This window comes from Trachypithecus francoisi, unplaced genomic scaffold (genome assembly GCF_009764315.1).
Source record: "Trachypithecus francoisi isolate TF-2019V2 unplaced genomic scaffold, Tfra_2.0 Lachesis_group1, whole genome shotgun sequence".
Classification (NCBI taxonomy): Eukaryota; Metazoa; Chordata; class Mammalia; order Primates; family Cercopithecidae; genus Trachypithecus; species Trachypithecus francoisi.
The window spans coordinates 155,119,117-155,142,705 of record NW_022681454.1 but is presented as its reverse complement, the minus strand read 5'-3'; the positions used below and the strand labels follow the sequence as shown (position 1 = coordinate 155,142,705).

The 23,589-nt window shown below is 31.5% G+C and overlaps 1 protein-coding gene across 2 annotated transcripts in view; it reads left to right on the top strand.

Annotated features, from left to right (window-relative positions):
* The window catches only part of FSTL5 (follistatin like 5), an 812,556-nt gene that overhangs the window by 680,313 nt on the left and 108,654 nt on the right, over positions 1 to 23,589 (top strand). For both annotated transcript variants that reach the window (XM_033215581.1, XM_033215579.1), the window contains exons 11-12: positions 5,560 to 5,586; positions 15,312 to 15,430. In XM_033215581.1, the coding sequence (XP_033071472.1) occupies positions 5,560 to 5,586; positions 15,312 to 15,430 (146 nt within the window). The remainder of the gene's footprint in view (positions 1 to 5,559; positions 5,587 to 15,311; positions 15,431 to 23,589) is intronic.

The window sequence follows — 23,589 nt, the reverse complement described above, 5'->3', positions numbered from 1 at the left end:
TGATAAAACTATTTAAAACCGTGTATAAAGGCTAGATTAGGCATGTTATAACAAATGAATAAAAGGCATGAAAAATTATATTTATATATCATATATTTATATATTTTATCAGATAATTTCCATATATGTAGGCATTTATATGAAAATGAGAAAAATAATGAAAAGACATGAAAAAATGCATTATATGCTTGTAATCCCAGCACTCTGGGAGGCCAACGTGGGTGGATCACCTCAGGTCAGGAGTTTGAGACCAGCCTGAACAACATGGTGAAATCCCGTCTCTACTAAAAATACAAAAAAAAAAAAAAAAAAGCTGGATGTGGTGGCAGGAGCCTGTAATCCCAGCTATTCGAGATGCTGAGGTAGGAGAATCTCTTGAACCCAGTGCGTGGAGATGGCAGTGAGCTGAGATCTCGCCATTCCACTCCAGTCTGGGCAACAACCAACCAACTCCCAAACAAGCAAAGAAACAAACAAAAAGAGAATGTATTATCATACCAGGGCAATTACATTTGAGTTTTTTTTTTTAATTTAATATACGTTCTAACTTTGTATATAAAATGGAATATGTTTTTAAAAGACAATAATAATATATATGATTTTTAAGTTCACTAATTGCAGAATACATTTTATCTACATAGTATTTGTTACCTTCATCTAGGAATACTTTATATTCCCATCTAGCTTATTTTTAGTGGCTGTTACATTTAATTTGCTACAATTTCTATATTCTAGCAAACCATCAATATATTATGCTTTTAAGCTATTGTAAACAAAATTTTATTTTGCATCTTATTCTTATAGAAGAAAAATATAGAAATTGTATATTTATCTTGTATCTTGCTAAATAATGGATCTTATGAACTTCATTTGTACTTTTACTTTAATCTTTTGTGACTCATTTTGCCTTCAAATTTTGATTGTCTTCTATTTATACTATTTATACAATTTATATTTGTTTCTTAGATTAATAAATTGCTCAACTCATGAAAATTAATTTTAAATAATCATAATTCAATATTTTGATTCTCCTTTTATTAATTTATCTATTTTTTAAAATTCACTTTTATAAATTTAGGGAGTACAAGTGCAGTTTTGTTACATGGATCTATTGCCTAGTGGTGAAGTCTAGACTTTTAGTGTAACTATCACCTGAATAGTAAACATTGTACCCAATATGTCACTTTTTTCCTTGCCCACTTCCAACCCTACCACTAATGTCTATTATTTCTTTTTTATGTCCATGTGTACCCATTTTCTAGCTCTCACTTGTAAGTGAGAATATTCAATATTTGAATTTCTGTTTCTGGGTTATTTCATTTAGGATACTGGCCTGTAGTTCCATCCATGTTACTGCAAAAGACAAGATTTCATTTCCTTTTATGACTGAGTAGTATTCCATGGTGTGTGTGTGTGTGTGTGTGTGTGTGTGTGTAATACGTTCTTTATCCAATCATCCATTGATGATCACTTATTATTCTGGCATATGTTAGTTTTTTATTAATTAATTTATTAATTTAAATTTATTATTTAAATTAATAAAAAATATCTATTCTTAGTTTATTAATTTACTAAGAGAATTTATATTATACTTAGTAATATGCTATGTATTTTATCAGATTGCATTTTTGTTTGGTTAAATTATATTGACAGTCCTTAACTGACAAACTAATATGATGCATTAAATTAATTTCTTTTTGTTAAAATTTTAAGTTCAGGGGTACATATTCAGATTTGTTACATAGGTAAATGTGTGTCATGGGGGTTTGTTGTACAGATTACTTCATCATCCAAGTATTAATCTAGTGCCCATGAGTTACTTTTCTTTATATTCTCCCTCCTCCTATCCACCATACTCCAATAGGCCTCAGTGTGTTCTCTTTTATGTTTCCATGTGTTCTCACCATTTAACTCCCACTTATAAGTGAGAATATGTGGTATTTCTTTTTCTGTTCCTGCATTAGTTTGCTAAGGATAATGGCCTCCAGCTCCATTCAAGTTCCTGCAAAGGACATGATTCCATTATTTTTGATGGCTGCATAGTATTCCATGGTATATATATTCCACATTTTCTTTACCCAATCTACCATTGATGGGCATTTAGGTTGATTCCATATCTTTGCTATTGCGAATAGTGCTGCAATGAATATATGTGTGCATGTGTCTTTATAATGGAATGATTTATATACATTTATATACATTTGGGTATATACTCAGTAATGGGATTGCTGTGTCAAACAGTTTTTCTTTTTTTTGGGTCTTTGAGGAATCACCCTGGTATTAAGCCAAGTACCCATTAGTTATTTTTCCTGACCTTCTCCCTACTCCCCCCGACCCATCAAAAGGCCCTCTTTCTCCTCCTCTTCCTCTTCCTCTCTCTCTCTGTCTGTCTGTCTTGTTTGGTCAGTAGTGCTTCAGTTCGGTCCATGCATTATCCTTTTTCTAACACTCTTTGGGCCCACGTGGTTAATTTTCTTTTTTTGTTATGTTTTATATAAATTGTGGTTGTATTTGGTTTTTAAAAATATTAAATTTATTGATGAATTTTGTGGGTTTGAAGATTTGTATATTTGCATGTTTACTTTGTTGTCTGAAAATGCAGAAACAATCTCTGCTTATTGGAACATATTTGCACAGTAGAGCCAGGCTTTTTGTTTTGTAGTTTCCTTTGTGGCCACCCTTGTAGATCTGTCAATAAAATTGGCAAATGCTTTCTGTTTGTGTAGTAAAACAATCATTGTAAATACCGTAATTCAATCTTGATAATTGTATTGTTGAAACTTTGTCTTTATTTTTCTTCATTTTTCAAATACTGAGAGTGATATGTTAAAGAAACAGACCATGATTGTGAATTTATTTATTTTACATCCAACCTTAACAGTTTATGTCTCCTATTTTAATACTATGTTTCAGCTTATGTAATTTTAAATTCAGTATATAGTGCCTTGAATTTTATCTTATCTGATATTAGTATTAAAACGTCTGTATTTTTTGGTATTTATTCCTAAATGCCAATCTTAAAAATGTCTCTGTCCTTAGTTCTAATGTCCTTACTCCTTTAAAATAATGGTGCTTTGATATGCCACTAGAATTTTTCACATGCTTTTTTTCTATCTGGAAATTGAATCATACCCTTCACTTAGTTTATTCTTATTTATTTCTCAGACTTCACCTTGATCATAATTAGAGAAGTTCACTCTGTTTAACAATGTCTAATCCATCCAAAAATGCATTCACATTACTATGTTTTTCTCTTCTATAACACACTAAATTCATAACTTTGAATTTTTTTCTGTCATCATTTGATTACTTTTTGTCTGCCCAATTAAAATATAGGCTCTATGGCACAAAGATTGCCTGTTCTAACCTGTGTATGGTAGTGCTGAATACATCTAACACATGCTAGGTACTCAATTGGTACTAAGTGAGTGGAGGGAGATATAAGGAAATACATGCTTTGTTGCCAGAGAAAGAAGTATAAGACTAATCATAGTTCAACCTTTCCTAAAACTACAAAAAAGTCCATTTCTTTTGCATTGTGTGTGCAGACTTACTTGATTTTGTCATGAATAAATTATCCAGCTTTATCTTTTTTTTTTTTTTTTTTTTTTTTTTTTTTTTTTTTTTTGAGACGGAGTCTCGCTCTGTCTCCCAGGCTGGAGTGCAGTGGCCGGATCTCAGCTCACTGCAAGCTCCGCCTCCAGGGTTTACGCCATTCTCTCGCCTCAGCCTCCCGAGTAGCTGGGACTACAGGCGCCCGCCATCTCGCCCGGCTAATTTTTTTGTATTTTTTTAGTAGAGACGGGGTTTCACAGTGTTAGCCAGGATGGTCTCGATCTCCTGACCTCGTGATCCGCCCGTCTCGGCCTCCCAAAGTGCTGGGATTACAGGCTTGAGCCACCGCGCCCGGCCGCTTTATCTTTTTAAACCAGTCTTACATGCCAAATATACCAAATTACTTGACATGTTCTCTCAATATGTTCTGATGTTTCTGGTTGATATACCTTGAACATATTTTCTTTTCCTCATGTGTGGAATAACCTCTCTAGCCCCCTATACCACACAGCACTCTTGAAAGCTTTGGTAATATTACATTTCTTGTGCATCAGCATCTCAATGAAGCTGTCCTTCCAGTATCCAACCTCTTTTCATAGATGATCATTCTGTCTTGTCCACATTTGCTGAATTTGAAATTTGCTTCTTTCCCCTCATTTATTACATGTTTACTTCTATTTGTTTTCATGGTTCTCTTTCCTCCTGTGTCTATAACCTCTCCTTGAGAATAGGATTTGTCCTTTTATCATTTTATAACATATTTAGTTGACAAAGATTGAATATGTTTAAGATGAAAAGATGATATATATATATTATGTAATGATTATCACAATTAACACACCCGTCACCACCTACGTGGTACATTACATGTTCAGAACTTATTCATCTCATAATTGAAAGTTATACTTTTTTCTTATTTGTTCAAAGTGCACTGCAGGCATAAGAACAACAGCACAAAATGTGCTACAGGAATACACGCATCATGTGTTTAGGTTTGAATAATTATCATTAAGGAATTAAAAAACTAAAAATTGTAAATGTTTACCATTAATAATTAATTTTTAAAAGAAAGATAGCAGATGCTGAACACTGCATGACTCGGGCCTTAAGCTGTAAGTGAGGAGTGCGAGGCTTCACTCTTGGTTCTGAAACATACACATGTGGGTTCAGTTGAAAAAAAGTCATTAAGTTTTCATACGGTCAAAATGCTGGAAGTAATTGCTGTGTGTGAGATTTTCTATTAGTTACACTTTCATGATTTTGCTTTAAGAACTTATAGTGTTATTGTAACTTTGAATTATTAAAGAGGCAGGCATTTCCTTCAGAATAGTTTCAATTGGATTTTTTTCTTAATTTCTATCTTAATATATTAGTTCTTTACTGATTAAGTCGCTATATAATATTTTTAAAACCTGTTGTTCAAGAACAATTCAGTATGTACTAAAAGAAGCAAGGTATACTTAGATCTATTTCTGTCTGTTTTAAAACAGTAAAAATATATACTCCTTAAAAATAGTCCAATTTGGTGTTCAAGATCTTCGATTTATAAGAACTCTTCTTGTTCAGGAATATTTCTTATTATGTAAAAATATTATATATTGTGATTATTGCAAAATTTAAGAGTATAACTTTTTCTATTAGTAGCTTAAACTGTCAGCCTAATAGTTTTAACTACCAAAACTTGCTCTAAAAATACATTTCAATTAAACTAACTTAAGCTTCCTGTTTTTTTCAATGCAGAGTAAAATGTTCTTTGTTTATTAACAAAATCTGTATTCCAAATAAGAATTGTCTATAACAAAAAATGTACAAAGCATTATTAGTTAATTCCAACATGCTATTGTTTTGTTAATTTAAAGTAGCTCACTGAATTAACTTCACTATGTTTATATACACATTCTATCACAAATACTTTGACCTCTTTAATAATATTTATATTACTATATAGCAAAAGCTTTCTTTACTCATTTTTCTTTTTCTTCTTTTTCTTTCAACATGCTGCAGTAGCTAACATATTATGGAGAGAAGAAGGTACTAAGTTGAATTATTTTTATGTTGTTGTGACAATTTTGCTTGATTATTATTAGATTTGTTGATTATCTTTTGTATCATTAATTACCTTTTTATTTTGATTCAATATTTCAGTTGATGGTATTTCAATATTCTTGTGTAAGTCTGCTACCATTACACATTTATCACTTCTCATCAGCTTGATTAATTACTGATACATAACCAGAAAGTTTCATTGCGATATATTGAAATGCTTTAAGAGTATAAAATTACATCAAAGAAATTAAAACAATCTCAGTTAAACATAATTTACATAATAAACTCTGATTAATGCAGAGTAAGAATATTTATAAAAACTGTGCCTTATCAAGGGAGTATAATAAATTATATTAAAATCTGGGTTACATTTGAAGGGCCTGGATTCAAATGTAGTCTTTCTAGGGCAAGTTACCCTGCACGATCTTCTTATCTCAAAAAGGAGTATAGTAGTTGTTAATACTCAGTAGGGTTGTTATCAGTTCTTTAGTTATTATCAGCACTCAATAAACAGTATCCATTTTCATATATTATTGCAATTGTTATTGGTTTTCCTCATTTAGTCACAAAGGCTGGGGAGAATGCGTTTGCTCAGGTACTTAAATAGTCCATCAATTGTGGTTAAATGAAATTAAGAGAAAAATGTCTAAAAGTCATCATTACACTCCTGTTGATCAATGGCCAAAAATTGTCTTCACAACCCACCTTAGACAAAATTTCTCTTCCCTGATTATAGCTTCCTGTAGGAACCCAAGTCACTGTACCCTGTGAAAGCCAGTCTCAAAGCCTCAAGTAATTCTGGAATTTAGCCATCTCAATTCTGTACTCAAGGATGAAGCAGTCCGCTTATTTTTTTTCTCTCTCTTAGAACTTGTTGCTCCTTAAATCTTTTGTATGAGCTCCATTAAAACCTGGGTTTATTAAAGAAGTTCCAGTGTAACTATACCCTCCATTTTTATTCCACTTCAAATATTTCACCTTTAAATATAATAATTCAGTCATTAATGAAAGTAGTCTTGACATATCAGTACTTACTTATTTATATATTTATTTATTTGAGATGGAGTTTCACTCTTATTGCCCAGGCTGGAGTTCAATGGTGTGATCCTGGCTCACAGCAACCTTCGCCTCCAGGGTTCAAGCAGTTCTCCTGCCTTAACCTCCCGAGTAGCTGGGGTTACAGGGCCCGCCACCATGCCCAGCTAATTTTTGTGTTTTTAGTAGAGATGGGGTTTCACCATGTTGACAAGGCTGGTCACGAACTCCTGACTTCAGGTGATCTGCCCTCCTCAGCCTCCCAAAATGCTGGGATTACAAGCGTGATAATATCTATTAAACACATTTCATTGTATTGTCTTCCCTCTGGGCAAGATTTCTCTGAGCATTTTAAAAATTGATTTTATTTTATCATTGTAATGGAAGGAATAACACCTAACGAGTCAGAGACCACATACTACAGATCTGGCTCTGATGGTTAATTGCTGGGAAAATTTGGATGAGTTATTTTACCTTGCTGAGTCAGATGCTTCCAATACAATATTTGAAATAGAGTTGGCACTCACCTCACAAATCTGTGCTATGTAAATCAATTTAAAGTATATGGAACAACTTTTTCTTACATATTAACTTTGATAACCACCATGAACATTATTAATTTGTAGTAATTTTTAATACGTAATAACAATACACCAGGCCACCCTCAAAACTATAGAATAGAAGCTTCCAAATTAATTTAAATCATGATGAAATTCATTATATAAAACCAGATTATTTTCTATTTAAAAAGGTATTCTATCAGTTTTTGGAAATTTATACCATCAGTAATTATTCTCCATCAAGAATAATGTTCTTATGAGTCACTGTTTCATTTGACACATAAAATGTGCTTGACAAAAATAGATATATGGTGTATTTTACAGATACTTTAAGTCACATAAAACAAGTGTGTGTCTTTGGGTAAATTATTAAAGTCTTTTTTTCTACATACAGTTAACATAAGAGTACTTGTTGTTTCTTGTAATAGGAAGCATTTTAAAAATAGATTAAAGAAGACAGCATATTTGATTTTGATTCATAGACATCTGTGAGTTATTTTATAATGCCGCAATTATTGGCAAGGCATTACAATAAAAATGATTGCATGTACTAATAGTAATAATGGTGAACAGAGAAAATAGACTGGCTTGAGGAATCATTGAACTCCATCATTGGGTATAAGTATCTCATACAAATAATTAAAATTATAGGTAACTAAATTTTCTAAGGAAATTCTCTCCATTTTTATAATTTAGAATAAAACAAATATGAGCTACATATTTCTGAGATACACTTTTATTTTCATTCTAGCAGCGTTTTCTATTTATATATTTACCTCTTTACCATAGCCAAGAAAAATCTATCTCAGAGAGAACAAATTATAGAACCTTAGAATGTAGGTCAATTAAGGCCAATAATGGAAAGAGTTGAAATGATAATTTCTCCCATAATGCCATTTAACTCATCTATAAATGGTAAACCTATGTTATTTTTACATTAATAATTATAAAATTATTTTTTAAAACATGAGCATCAGAATCTAGTGAAGAGTTTGTAATCTAAATAAATTTAACTGAATTTAATAGGTATTGTCTTACCAATCTCATCAATATATAATCTTGGAACGCAATGTCCTCTACATCTCTGGGTTCCACTTTCAGCTTTTCTACTCATCTTTATGTTTTACAGGAGTATAAAATGACAATATTAATAGAGGAAATATCTCACTTACTTGTTGACAAATATTTTAAAGAGCATATTAAATTAAAACACTTTGAAAACATTGGAAATTCATAGATGAATAAGATCTAATATCTGCTCTAAAGAAACTTTCAATCTAGAAGGTTCAAGCCTGAACCATTCTTACTGAAAAGTAGTTTTACTATATATTAAATAATAGATATAATACATATAATATACATGCATTAATATGTATTTTATGTACACATTAAAATATTCAGTATGATTGGTTTTCATTTTCAGTATATTTATGAGGTTTATAATTAAATATAATTTAATAAACTTTTCTAATGTTATTTTGTGGGTAATTAGTTTATGTTATGAGGTCTAAGTTTATAATATATGTTTTGGATCATATAGGCACTGAATAACACTAATTTAAATTATTTGATTCATTGAAGGATTTAATGAATTTTACATATGCTAGTTTCAGAGGTTTAGGATGAGTCAGTATATAACATGGAATTTTTAAAATTTATTAGCACATGAATTACTTTGATGAATATCCCCAGGATCAATACTGAGTAGAACATAACATACTTTGGGAAACACCAGCTTCATATATTTGAATAATTTAAAGGCAGAAAAAAAGTTTCATATTCAGGAAAATTGCCTTTTTTATTCTTTATAAATATTTGTATATCTATTCACACAAAAATATGTTATAGAAACATTTAAAATAAATCATTATTTACTTGGGCTAACACTGAACCAAAAAAAAAAAAATACAAATAGAAATGTAATGAAATTGTACAACAAAGTTAACACATTACATTACACTTCATGATTAGTTTCATAATCTGTAATACAAGGTTTCCAATGTCATCCAGTTGGGGGAAAACAGATTTAAAAACAGGCCAGCTTAGCTTCCTCAGCCTAAAATGATTTAAAAATTTCATTACCTACAAAAAGTTTCATGACCACACTGCCAGGGAGGTTGGGAAATACAGAAGAATATACAGCTACTAAGAGTGGTTCAAAAACCTCTGGTATAACTATTTTTTTACAGAAAAAGAATAGAAGACTACAAACTGGGTGCAGTGTGCACTGCTTGGGAGATGGGTGCACCCAAATCTCACAAATCACCACTAAAGAACTTACTCATGTAATCAAATACCACCTGTTCCACAAAAACCTATGGAACTAAAACAAATAAAACAATTGCTACCTCAAAATAATACTGAAATAATATTTAAAATGAAAAAGGTCAAGATGTGGTGGCTGATACCTTTAATCCTAGCAATTTTGGAAGCCGAAGAGGGAAGATTGCTTGAGGCCAGGAGTTTGAGAATAGCCTAGGCAACATAGCAAAAACCTGTCTCTACAAAAAATTAAAATAAAAAAAATTAGCCCAGCTTAATGGCTCATGCCTGTAATCACAGCTATCCAGAAGACTGAGGTGGGAGGATCGCCTGAGCTCTGGAGCTCAAGGCTGCAGTGATCACTCCACTGCCCTCTATGCCACCCACACTGCTGTCCAAATTGAGTGACAGAGCAATATCCTGTCTCAAAAATAACAGAGCCTACAAAAGTAATAATACAAAATAAATAAAAAGAAAAATACTTTTTGCAGAATAAGTCTTCTGAATACATGAGATTTAGTCATAGCATTTGTGGGGAGGAAAAGACTATGCTCTCTAATGGCTAGTACATGATACCAGTTAAATTAAATCACAATCAATCAGTTGTTATTTCCACTGACCATTTCACTAACCTGTCTGCTAAAAACTTAAGTCAATCTAAGCTTTCTAAATCATTTTACAATTTTTAAATCAAAAATGTGATCTTGCAAGAGATATCCATTAGCAGCAATATCTACACATGTGCACATGTACATACAGGTATATGATGACATTGGCTTAAATTACATACATGCATGTGTGTAATTCTAAACTCCTTTAGAAGTTAAGGAGATTGTATATTTACTCAAAAGGACTGGTTTTAGATAATATCACTCTGGCCAATATATGTAGTGGTCAGATGGTGCCCACTTCCTGGATTAACAGGGCCTAAAAAAGAGCTTGACACACTCACTCCCAAAAAATTTTTTAGCAAGAATGAAAGGATAATCTAGTCTTGTTATAGTTGAACATAATATAAAGACTTTATTGTGGTGCAATGATATGATTTTGCTCTGTGTACAAAGACAATTTTATCTCCAAAGTCAGGATATAGTGAATGAGAACATTCATGAACCAAAAATCTATCCGTGCTGAGTTATTCAGTGAGAAATGCAATGCAGACAATCTATTCTTGCCTATATTATTCTTTATCTAAAGAGGGGAGATTTCTTCTATATTTAAAAAATATGCATACCTTTAGGATCACTTGAAAGTAAAAAGGGTAATATCCACCAATGAAGGATTTTGTGTAACACCATAATTTATTGAAACACCTTTGATTGGTTACCAAATCACTACATCATACTTATAACTTCTCATGGACTATAATATGAATGCAAAACTAATGACAATTAAGTCAGAGGAAGAAAAACATCACAATAAAATCTTTTTTATGATGCACATAAACATGCATCCAATAATCAGAAATTAATCAAATTGTATTGCTGAAATAAATTACATGGTATATATCCACTGTATATAATAAGTAGTATAACTATATTTCACAATACAATACTGTTTTTGAGTGGTTCCCATTCCCAAAGGATCGAGATAGGAATGTGCATTATATCCATTTTTTTTCAGTCCATTTCATGTATTTAAGGGTACAACATTGATTAGAAAATCCTCTGGGAAATACTTCTGTCTTGTAAGACTGCAGGAATAATTCTTGCTTATGTCTTTTCTGTGTGTAGAAAGAAAAAGCAGAAAAAAAGGTCTTAAGGAACAAACAAATTATGGATAACATCTAGAGTCACTATACTCTAGATTAACAACCCCCAAAAAAAGACAAAGTGTTTGTGTCTGCCTTCACTAGAGCCTGAAATAGGAAGAAAAAAAAATGTGCACATGTTCCCCATCTTTACTATGGCTAGAGTAGTGTAGAATCTTTCACTGAAGTTAATAATGTCTGTAATATAATTCACCACAATGCATTCATGAAGAGAGAAGTAATGTTCACCACTACTCAAACTGTTTGAGACTCAGGATCCCTTTACACACTTAAATATTGAGAACTTAAAGACCTTTGTGTTTGGCGGGGGAGGGGGCATTTCCATCTACTAATATTTAGTATTAGAAATGCAAATAGAAAAATTTAAAATATGCATTTATTAACTTGTTAAAATAGCCCTAATAAGCCCATTACATGGAGCCATAAATAGCATATTATCATTTTAAAGCTACGTTTTCAAAAATCTGAAAGGTAATACATTGTTTACATTTTGTAAATCCTTTAACTTTCTGACTTAATAGAAGATGTTGGGTTCTTATATCTGCTTCTGCATTGAATTGTTATGATATCTCACATAACATTATACTTCATGTAGCCTGTTGAAAACTAAACCCTACATTTAAAAAATAATAATGGAAGAAAAACTGTGAATGACATCTTAGTAGTATTAGGAAAACAGTTTGGGCTTGGCAGCCTCCCTAAAAGGGCCAAATTTAAGAAATGCTCCACAAGAAAGTAAAGTTGATCTAGCTGGCTCAAGGATTTTGGGAAAACAGAACTTAACATTTTATATCATAGAAAATTTAAATAGCATTATGTTCCACAGCATGGGTTTGAGGAGAAATGAGAATAGTTATCAAATTCTGGTTATATACCATGTCACCATTTGCTTTTTTCAGTAGTGTTATAAGGAATAGATATCTGAAATAAATAAATAAACAAATAAATAAAAAGTTACCATTTATTTGAAATCTTGCTGTGTGCGAGTTACTCTCCTAAATATTTTACATTTCTCTACCTAATTGAAAGCTTACAACAGCTGCATGACATAGTATAATTATTATCTTTAAATTTGATATGGGGAAATTATCACACAGTCTAATTAACATTCTCACAGTAAAAGCGCAAGTGCTAGAGCTATGATTTGTCTCTGATCTGTCTGAATGCGGAGAATAAAATTTCTCATCTCTCTTTGTCTTATTTTCTTATCCCTACACTTGTCAAAAAAATATAATATATATAAATTTAGTAGTTAGTAAAAATATATACAAATATATTATTTTATTTTTACACATAAAGCTAATGAATGTCCCAAATGAAAATGTGCATACTTGTCTTCATTTTCCAACATCTCCATCATCAGGTCATTTATATTCCTCTTTGCTGAGGATAATCTTAATAAATTTATATGTGCACAATATCAAAGCAGCAAATTGAAAGAGAAACATATCAGGTCATATGTTCAGATCATAAATTCTGCTGCAACAATTCTAAATAAAACTTTTGAGGAAGAAAATAATGCCTTGCAAAAATGTAAATGGCAAAATATCAAGTCTTGTGAATGAGTCTTATGAAAAGTTTTATTTCATAAACTGAGTTACCAATATATAGGCATTTATTTTATAATTGCTATTTTAATTAATCTAGTTATATTTAGTAATTTGTTGGCATTACTGTTTCATAAGCACTAAGAAGTTATAGTCTCATTGAAAAGAGTCAAATAAAAAAATTAAATCTTAACTAATAGTATCTGTATTTCTTCAGTAACTTGTAACCTGAAAAGTAGTTTATGCTTTGTAAAAATGTTCATGTGTAATTCATATTTTAAAAAGCAAGAAAATATACTCTAGAACCTGAAAGAGTGATTTGGATGGATTAAGTGGTATTTAGTGGAAAATATAGCTCACAAAATCCACCAGTGCAACAAATCATAGTGGAATCCCACTGACTCTTTTCTGTGTAGAATACGGTAACACAACCTAATAAAAGTATGCATAGCAGTAAGGGAAAGAAATATTCAAGAAACATGACAAACAATCTGGACTTTAAAGTAGCTGTCAGGCCCAAACGCATTCAAATTCATAATTGTTGAATAGTATTTTGGCGAAGTTAAAGAAAGGTAGTCACATTCACTGAAAAATGTTAAGAGCTTAGTAATAAAAATCAAACATAGTACGTAACAGACACAAATGAAAATCAGACACCACATTATGGCTTTGTTACATTTATAAGTTTCAACAACAATATTCAGAAACCAATAATGTTAAATTGATAGTTATTGATTTGTTAGTGTTTGCATGGAGGCGTTGCTGATACAAATGAAAAAGCTTTTGCATAAATACTTATGTGCTTTGTTTCGGCTTTCTCTTTTGTGCATGTAATATTTATATTCCTTTAAACACAACTATGATTATAAATAATAGCTGACTACTAAATTTTATTTTATAAAAAAACGTGATGAGTTGAGTTCTTGCCACTTCTGCTACTGTTCAGGAATATTCCATCCTTATGTATTGATCTCTGGAATTATAATGAATAATTAACTATTAAATATTACATCTATTAAAATAGAAGTACTGAGAATTATTTATAAAATAATAAGATGTATCAAACAACCTGGAGTCATTTAAAGTATATATGTATTATTATAAATAATTTCATGTGCCAAAAGAAAAATTGTATGCAGACTATGTATAAACACGAATGAAGTAATAGTTTAGTTTGTATACATTTTTCTCTAAATCTTAGGAATATATGGATACATAGTTATATGGAAAAGTAAAATAAAATTTAGTAGTCAGCTATTATTTATAATCATAAGTATTTTTTCCCTAGAAACATATAAGATGTAAGATGAAATATGACTTAAGTTCAATAAATACATATGTTTTACAAATCAACAAACTGTTGTTGTGTTTATCAATAGATGGAGAGCCCAGGCTGAACCTTGCAGGAGATCATAATTGGAAAAAATAATAATAATGCTTAGAAAATTATTTTTTATTTAAATAAATTATCTTTCCCTTTACAGATGTTTTTAGAATGTAAACATTGTAAGCAACAATGGTTTGATTTTCCAATCAAGATTTTAACATTATTGTTATCTTTTAAAGAAAACATGCTATCACTGAATTATGTAAGATATAATTATATTGAATAAATTTGACTGTGTAAACCAATACAACAGGTCAAAAGAGCTATATAGGCGAGGACCAGAAAAGGAAGGATTGTAAGAGCTCGGGGCTGACCACATTGGAACAGAGGAGAAGCAGAGGCAACAAAGAGAACAGGTGTTCATGAGTATGCAGAAGTTCCCTGGGCTCAGGCTTTAGTTAACCTACACATGTTTCAAACTAGCCTCCTGCACCCATTTAGACATGGATTTAGAAAGTCGGGGGAGATGAATTTCTGTGATACCACACATCCAGATCTGTAGTGTGAAAAAGAAAAGTGTGATTTAAACATTAAATTAAGATTTTTCAAAGACCTTCATTTGGTTTAAGGTATAGAAATAGACCTCCCAAATTGTCAATATTAAAACTAATATGTAAGATCTCTATTTAGAATTATTTTGACAAAAATTAGTTTAAGAAAACATTTATTCTACAAAATCTAGGGCATTTGGTCTTTTTCTTCCTAAAAATCTTTATATGAACTAAACTCCTGCAAAGAAATTAAACTTTTCCTAGTGAACTCTAATAAAAGTAGTAAAATAAATTTGATTCTTCAGAAAGTGCTTTTATTCCTTAATCAACACGTACATTAAGTGGGGAAGGTATCCAACATAATGTACGTATCAAGAGTTTATATCCCTATTTATAATTGCTTTAAACTATGAAACATTTATTTAATTATATTAAAGAAAACACTAAATTGCAGCTCAGGAAGAATGAAGTGTAATGTCTGCGTAACATCACGAAGTGGTGTGGGTATACAGTGAGGGTCCCACATGGTTTGCTTTATTAACATCACACAACTTCGAAAACTGATCCCCTGATACAGATATGAGAGGCACTGAATTTTGATTGTAAAGGTTTATGATAATTATATTTTGAACATTTAAGTGTGTTTTTATTCCTAAGGTCTGGGAATTGGGAACATGTTCTATGTGTTTTATGAAGATGGAATCAAAGTGATACAACCCATAGAATGTGAATTTCAGAGGCACATTAAGCCTAGTGAAAAGCTCCTTGGATTTCAGGCAAGTATCTAAAAGGTTCCTTTGACATTTCATGCAGAAATTTTGTTAAGTAGAATTATATTTTGGAAATATAACAAAACGTATACATATATGAGACTTCTGTTGGAAAAAAATATGAAACCCATGATATTCGGTGTTACTTTTTAGGTTTTATATCTGAGGAGGAAAATAATATATTATGTATTCCTAAATATTTGCTTGTAATTAAAATGAAGGTAAGAAAAGCGAAATAACAGGATGAACACGACCTGCAATAGCTTTGCCTGCTCTCCAGTTTAGAATGCCTCCTGTATTTATAGGTAATATTTACTTCAAGAAAATAAAAGAAAATAATCTGGTGGGAAGCTGGTGTATATTAGATGCTTTATAAATGTAAAACCATTTTTATTCTTCATCTCTTTCTTCATGAGGTCCCAATGGAATGGACAATTCAGATAAATAAGGAAAAATATCAAATGTTTTCAACTCCTCATTTCTCCTACCAGTAGGCAGTGTTGCTGTCATATACTAATACATGGAGACAATAATTTATACCTTAAATCTATGCCCTAGAATGAAAAGAAGGAAAAAAATTATGAGAGGAGATAATATAGGTCAGTTTCCTCTTAGATGTTATGTATGACAAACAAATATAGTGTCCTTTTATTTAAAAATATTTCAGCCATAGGCTAAATTATTAAGTAAAATTCTTACCATTTTGGTTAAGTTATAACTTAATTATACATACAAAAAATCTTAAATTGCACATTTTATTTTTATTTTTATTTTATTTTATTTTAAGACAGAGTCTTGCTCTGTCACCCAGATTGGAGTGCAATGGTGCGATCTCGGCTCACTGCAACCTCTGCCTCCTGGGTTCAAGCAATTCTCCTGCCTCAGCCTCCCAAGTAGCTGGGATTACAGGCATCTGCCTCCACACCTGGCTAATTTCTGTATTTTTAGTAGAGACGTGGTTTCAACATGTTGGCCAGGCTGATCTTGAACTCTTGACCTCGTGATACACACTCCTTGGCCTTCCAAAGTTCTGGGATTAGAGGCATGAGCCACTACACCCGACCCTATTTTTTTTTTAATAATCTCACATTATCGTTATTAAGTCAGTCTTTGAATAAGTTGTGTTTTGTGCATATATGTATGCAATACATAAACACATGAATAAAAACAAATTATTGCTGATAAAAGAAATAATTTAAGCCACACTCATATTTTTACAAAAACATTCTGAATAAGAAATATAGACTAACATGCAGATATAGGTAGTGTGGTGTTCAATATAAATATTATTATTTAGATCAGAACAAAATAATTTTATAGGAGAGTGTTTCTGATTTCTACAGGAATAGCAGTTTTGCAGCTAATAACATATATGTCTTGGCTATATCACAGAATTTGAAACTTCAATTACTAATACTAATAAGATAGGCTGTGAAATTCATACTTTTCATCACAAAACTATCACTTCAGGTATTTGATTTGCAAATTTAGAGACAAAGAATGTTCTTCCTGCACCACATGTGTGCTATTTCAGGGTATCAGTAAATGCTTCATTACTATGTGACTCAAGTCTTAAAGAGCATGCTTTGCTTTCCCAGAACATTTCTTGACAGCTCTGGGTGAGTTAATTTAATAACTTGGAATCTCAAGTTAAAAAAACAAGCTAAAATTTGATGTGACAGTTTTGTAACATGACAGGGCAACAAGGATGTGAGCATTATTTGCCTGAATTTCTCTCTCTTTAAAGCTTTATAATACTCAGATGTCCTCCTAAAACAACTAAAGAAAAACAAGGTAGAATTGTGTATATTTATTTATCTATGCATACACATATTATTTCTCTGTGTATCCAATTAAATATGTGTATTTGTCTATGTATACATATATATGTATATGTATACACATACATAGAGACATAGAGACATAGGACAAAGCAATGTGATGTATACAGCTCTCTATGTATGCATATATATCTATGTATACCTACATAGATAAATATACATTATATATAAGATACAGAGAAAAATTACATATGCAAACTATGTATAATTTTCTGATAAGAAATTAAATATTAAAGAGGAAATAGAAACCAAATATCAATGATGACAACTTGAACTTATTTTCTTCAACCAATGAACTCTTATCCACAAACATACACCAGCAGTGACAAAGCAGGGATAACTAGTTACTAATAACTAATCTGCTATCTCAGATTATATCAGTCATAGCCCCTGGAAATCTACAGTCATATTGTGTGTGAGATAAATATTAGAGAATATGAAGTTATTTTGGAAACATATACTTCTACATAAAACTACATGCAAGGATAGAAAGTTTGCATTCCTATACTATATTAAAAAGTTTATAAATGTTTCTGTACTCTTATGGAAGAGTAATGAAAGGAGTAAAAAGAAAAGCATGTTTGCATTTTTAAGAAGGGAGAAAACTATCAAATAGTGTTTTGGTTTTGAAAACACTTATAACATTTTTACTGCATTGGATGTTGAAATTAAAATACAGCTCAAAATTTAAGGTGACTAACATTTTGTAAAGCACCAAGAATAATATAAAAAGGGGAAATGTTATAACTAATTTCTGCTTATGATTTGTAAATGCAAAATATATGGAGAAACACTCATGACATAAAAGAAATATATTTCTTATGTAATTATTATATGCCATATATATGAAAAGAGGCTAGAGTAAATTAAATTCCTTTTATATTACTCTGCCATTTTTCATTCTTTAATATAAAATAAGCTTAAATAATTGGAATATATATATATACAAATACTGTCATGTACATACAAGTATACAGCAATAGAATGAGAAGTGCATTGATCATGTTATGCTTGGAGAATAAGTGTTGAAGTAAATACTTTTTACTTGAAGGTAATATTTTCTACATTTAAAAACAAGATAGATGGAAATTTCAGAGTATGGAAGCTATTTGGTGCTACATTCTCTTAAGAATATATTTCTAATTACAAAGTAATTTCATGAGAAATTTGTTGAATATTATGTAATCAGAAAATATTTATCCAGAAAAACAGAATCAATAGGCTCTCCATTTCTATCTCTATCTGTCTCTATCTCTACTGCTACCACTACCTCTACCACTATGTTTCCCTCTATTTCTGTCTTTTGATTTCTATCTCTATCTCTATCTTTTTCTCTATCTATCTCCTGTATGTTTTATTTTAAGGAATTGGCTCACACAATTGCAGGTGGGATATGCCAAGTCCAAAATTTGTAGGGTTTGCCAGCCAGAAGGAAATTCAGATAAGAGCTGATGTTGCAGTCTTAAGTCCAAAATCTACTGGTCTAACAGTCTGGAAACTTACACAGGAGTTGAAGTCATAGTCTTGAATCTTAAATTCATGGAGCAGGCTGGAAACTCAAGCAGGATTTCTATGTTGAAGTCTTAAGGTAGAATTCCTTCTTTTTGTAAAAACCTTAGCCTTTGCTCTTAAGTCCTTCAACTGAGTAGATAAGGCCCATAAACATTATGGAGGGTAATCTGTTTACTTAAAGTCAACTAATCATAAATGCTAATCACCTCACAAGCATCTTCACAGCAACATCTAGACCAGTATTTGACCAAACAACTGGACACCATGGTCTAGCCATGCTGACGTATAAATCAACCATCACATCTTCCTGTCTGTTGTAGTCAAGGATTAAGTTTGGTTAGTGTTTGTGTTCTCAACGTGCTCGGTACAATGTCTTACACATGACAGGCCAAGAAACATTTGTTACATGAATTTAACAAAAATTCCATTGCTTTAAGCCTTAGCTATTCATTGTTTTATGCATTCTCTAAGTTTAAAAATGTATACATCTAATTCTCTCTCCACCTTAATACTTCTCCTTAATTTACAATTGCCATGAAACAATATTCTTCTTTCAATGTGTTTGTGAAAAATGTTTCATAGAGTAATTTATCATTGAATTGTTTCAGAATGACTATAACCTCATGGATCTATTAATTCAGGATCACGTAGTGATAGGTTCCTGTGTAAATGCACTGTATATGAGTTTTTAGTACCGAAAAAAACACTAATGTGTTTCATTTTAGAAGACAGATTTCTTGAGTGCCCTTATTGGAAATGAGTCTTTTGGAATCATTTTTTTCCCATGAAAAGGGATTAAATATGAATATAATATTTTTCAAATTCATGGTCACCATTAAGAGAGAGCAGCGGTGTACTTCCCAATATAACTCATTGATCAATAAAGTTGAGATAAGACCTGATATATTTAGAGTATAGAATCAAATCTCTCAGAAAATGGTGTTGTGCTTGCTGCAAATAAAAACTCAGTTTTGGTGTAATGTCAGATTACGTTAGATTTCAGGTTTTGATGGTGAGTTGGTGAGAATATATACAACAGACTTTTAGTTATTTTTCATCTTTTTTCCATCTTGTTATGTAGCTTTATTAGATACGATTATTTCTATATTTATCCCAGTTGTACACATGATTTCATCATGTCACCTAGTGTATGAACTTCAAGCAAATAGAATTCTATTTCAGACTTATGGATTCAGGACTCAAATTGAAAAGGAATTTGGAAAAATATTTAAAAGTACAGGCTCAGAAACAAGCTTTCCCAAGATCACCACCTTGGTTACTCTTCTGGTTTTCTACTATGGTTCCATCCTTATCTATCACTCTTTTATTCTTTGACACTTTTTCATTCAGTCACCTTCTTTGCTTGTTACAGATCTAGCTGCTGCTCTTCACATATGCCATGGTATTACTTATTATTTAATGGATCCTAAAATAAGTTTAAAGAAAACCGTGTGTCTTATTATGCATATATCTTATATTGTGGAACCTGAAAGATCTATTACTGATTTGTTTTTGTTGTTGTTGTTTTGTTTTGTTGAAACAAGGTCTCACTCTTTCGCCCATGTTGGTGTGCAGTGGTGCATTCATAGCTCACTGCAGTCTTGAGTTCCTGGGCTCAAGGGATCCTTCTACCTCAGCCTCGTGGGTAGCTGAAATTACAAGTGCACACCACTGAATCTGATTAATTAATTTCAATTTTTTGTAGAGAGGGGGCCTCACAAGGTTTGCCAGGCTAGTCTCTAATTCCTGGGCTCAAGAGATTCTCCTGACTTAACCTCTGAAGCTCTAGGATTACAGCCATGAGCCATCTCAGCCAGCCTATACCCAGTTTTAATGCTAACTTAAATTATACTGAACTGTAGAACTGAACTCATTATACTTTATACAGGGAGTCTGATGTAAGTCTCCTCTAAAATGTCTGTTATCCAGGTTTGGAGTTTCCACAAGCCAAAATTATTTTACCTTTATAAACTACTGTTACCAGTCCGTTAGAAAAGATTTCTTGCATAGGAACAGGTTGTTTGTAATGTCCAGAATACTTACGTTTCAAGAAATTGAAACTGGGATTAGAAATTGGAAAGCTCAATGATCCACATTTCTTTCTCTACTGTTGTTGACCTTTATCTCAAGCAAAGCAATCTTCAGGGTGTTCATCAGTTCCCTTGCTCTGTTTCTAGTCCAGTTATACTTCTGCAAACTTGGTCCTCAAAAGCAGTCGTTTGAAATACCAGCCTCTTTACATGATGCAGACACTTCATTTCCCCGTGAAGCCAGGGAGTAACCTTTTGAATACAACACCACCATCTTTCAGAAGCGGAATCAAAATGTTTCCCCACTTATTTATTTATTTTTTTTCCTCAGGGCGTCTCTTTTCAAACATGGCTTAATTTACAGAGAGTTATAGAATGGTAACAATGTGAGCTTTCGTCCCTTTGTGGTTACAATGATATCCTGCACAGAGCTTCCTGAAGAGAGGAATGTAAACTATTTCTAACTATTCCTTAGAAGATTATTCTGTAGATTTAAAAAGAAATGAATTTAAGAAATCAGTGCTTGACATCGTAGATGTAAAGAGGTCTTATAAAGCTTCCTTAATAATCACACTGTTTTATAATTCTCACTTTGTGTTTCTGATAAGCTTTAATATGTAAACTTAAAATTGGGGAGAACAACAGTGGAAAGCTCATAAATGTAATGGAGTTGTATAGCATCATTAAGTGGGCCAAGCAGCATATGAAGTCCTTTCAAGAGATTATCGCTAACAAGTAGCCAAGGTATTTGGATGAATGTGATCAGAATGATGTGTGTCTCAGACAATCCATCGACAACATTTTTATATGACGAATAAGGACTCACACGCATGTAAAAGTGCATTCCACACACTTTACAAATAAACGTGTTTAAGTTTATTTAGATTTTTCAATAGACACTTCTTAAAGGTAAAATTGAAGATTTTGACAGAAAAAATATTGATACAAATATATTTAAACATCAAAACCTTTTACTTGAGATTTACAAAATCACACAAATCTATCATATTAGATGTGTCTTAAAGAATACTTAGTCTTTTCATCTAAGATTTATTTTAACACAAAAAAGTACTTATTTTTTCCAGGTAATTTTCATGGCAAATATAAAATAAAACAAAATATTTTATTATAAAATACAATTTATTATTCCTTCATGTTTCCCTATGTCTAGTGCCAGCTAGATCAATTGCTACATTTAATCATTAAAAAAGGTAGTTAGCGATGGTATTTCTTAAATTATCAATATTAAATATTGTCTGTTGGTGTTCTTCTATGAAAGACAATAATTTTGCTTATACAATTCTAATAACTTTTTCTTCCTAAATATATTGAAAATTATATAATTATTTTGCATACTCATGGGTTAGATTTACAATTTAATGATTAAATCTTTAGCTTTTATTTTTCTCAACATTTCTAAAAATTTTCATTTAACTATAAGTTTCTGAATACTGGCTTCATTTCTCATTGTTTACTTTTGATATTTCAACAATAGTTCTCACAATTTCAATTTAACAGTGAAGACATCCATTTCTTTAAATTTTTTTTCCATATTTTAAAAAAGTCACAAATATCAGTTTGGAGGTGGTGAGGGAAGGAAAGCATACTACGGGAAACTGTATTTCAATTTTATTTTACTAAATGTTTCTATTGGTAAATATTAAAAATTAACTCTTCAGTATTTAAAAATACATTTACATTTCTCCATGTACTATATAATTATTTTATATATCATGTTGTCTGCATGGAAATTAAGAAAGAACTATATAATAAGAATTACAATGAAAATAGCTTAAACTTCAAAATTATCATTCATATTTTAAGTATGTAAGCTGCCAACTTATTACTCATTATAACTTGTTTTTTTCTATCTTAGTCATTTATTTTCAAAATGTTGTTGATCCAATTTTAGAGGACATATCATGGGTTGCTTGGCAAATTAATGGCAGAGTCAATATTTCATCTAGAACTTGCCAAGCAAAAGCATAGTTGTGCCATGAGCTATGCTGTCCACCTATTTTTTTAATTTTAGAAAACAACAGAATTAAAGCAGCTGCTGTTTTCATGTAAACACATATTACATATATATGCATATATACATGTTAACAGAAAGGTGTACTAGAAGTTATGTTCTGGCTATATGTTAAAATAAATATTTCATAGTATGCCTCTATAGTCGTTTATAGATGAGATCTAAATTTGACCCATTTAATATTGACTTCCAAATTATCACTCATGCGTGGAGGTTTGTTTACTTGTTTATCCGTATTTGGAATTTGCTTTGTGTCAAGCATTGTGATAGGCAGGGGAGAAAAAATAATAACACAACAGATACATAAATTTTAAGCACACTCAAGTGTAATGGTTGCTCTTATAGACAGATGTACACTGAGGGCACAAAAAGAGAAATAATACTACTGAATTTCTCCTAATTTAAATATTTTTCAAAAGATCAGGAAACTAGACTGTCTTAAAGATATAGAAGGGTAAAAGGAAGATGAAATTGGTATGTGGCTGCATATTGTATAAATCTCATTTGTATAGCTTTAAAGAAAATTTAACATAAAACACATTTCCAGGGTGCAACTACTGCTGGAATGGGGAATGGGATCTATTTGTTGGCTGTCTCTTTCTCTCTTTTTTTCTTTTTTGAGACAGAGTCTCACTCTGCTGCCCAGGCTGGATTTCAGTGGCGTGTTCTTGACTCACTGCAACCTCCGCCTCCCGGGTTCAAGCCAGTCTCCTGTCTCAGCCTCCGCAGTAGCTGGGATTATAATTGCAT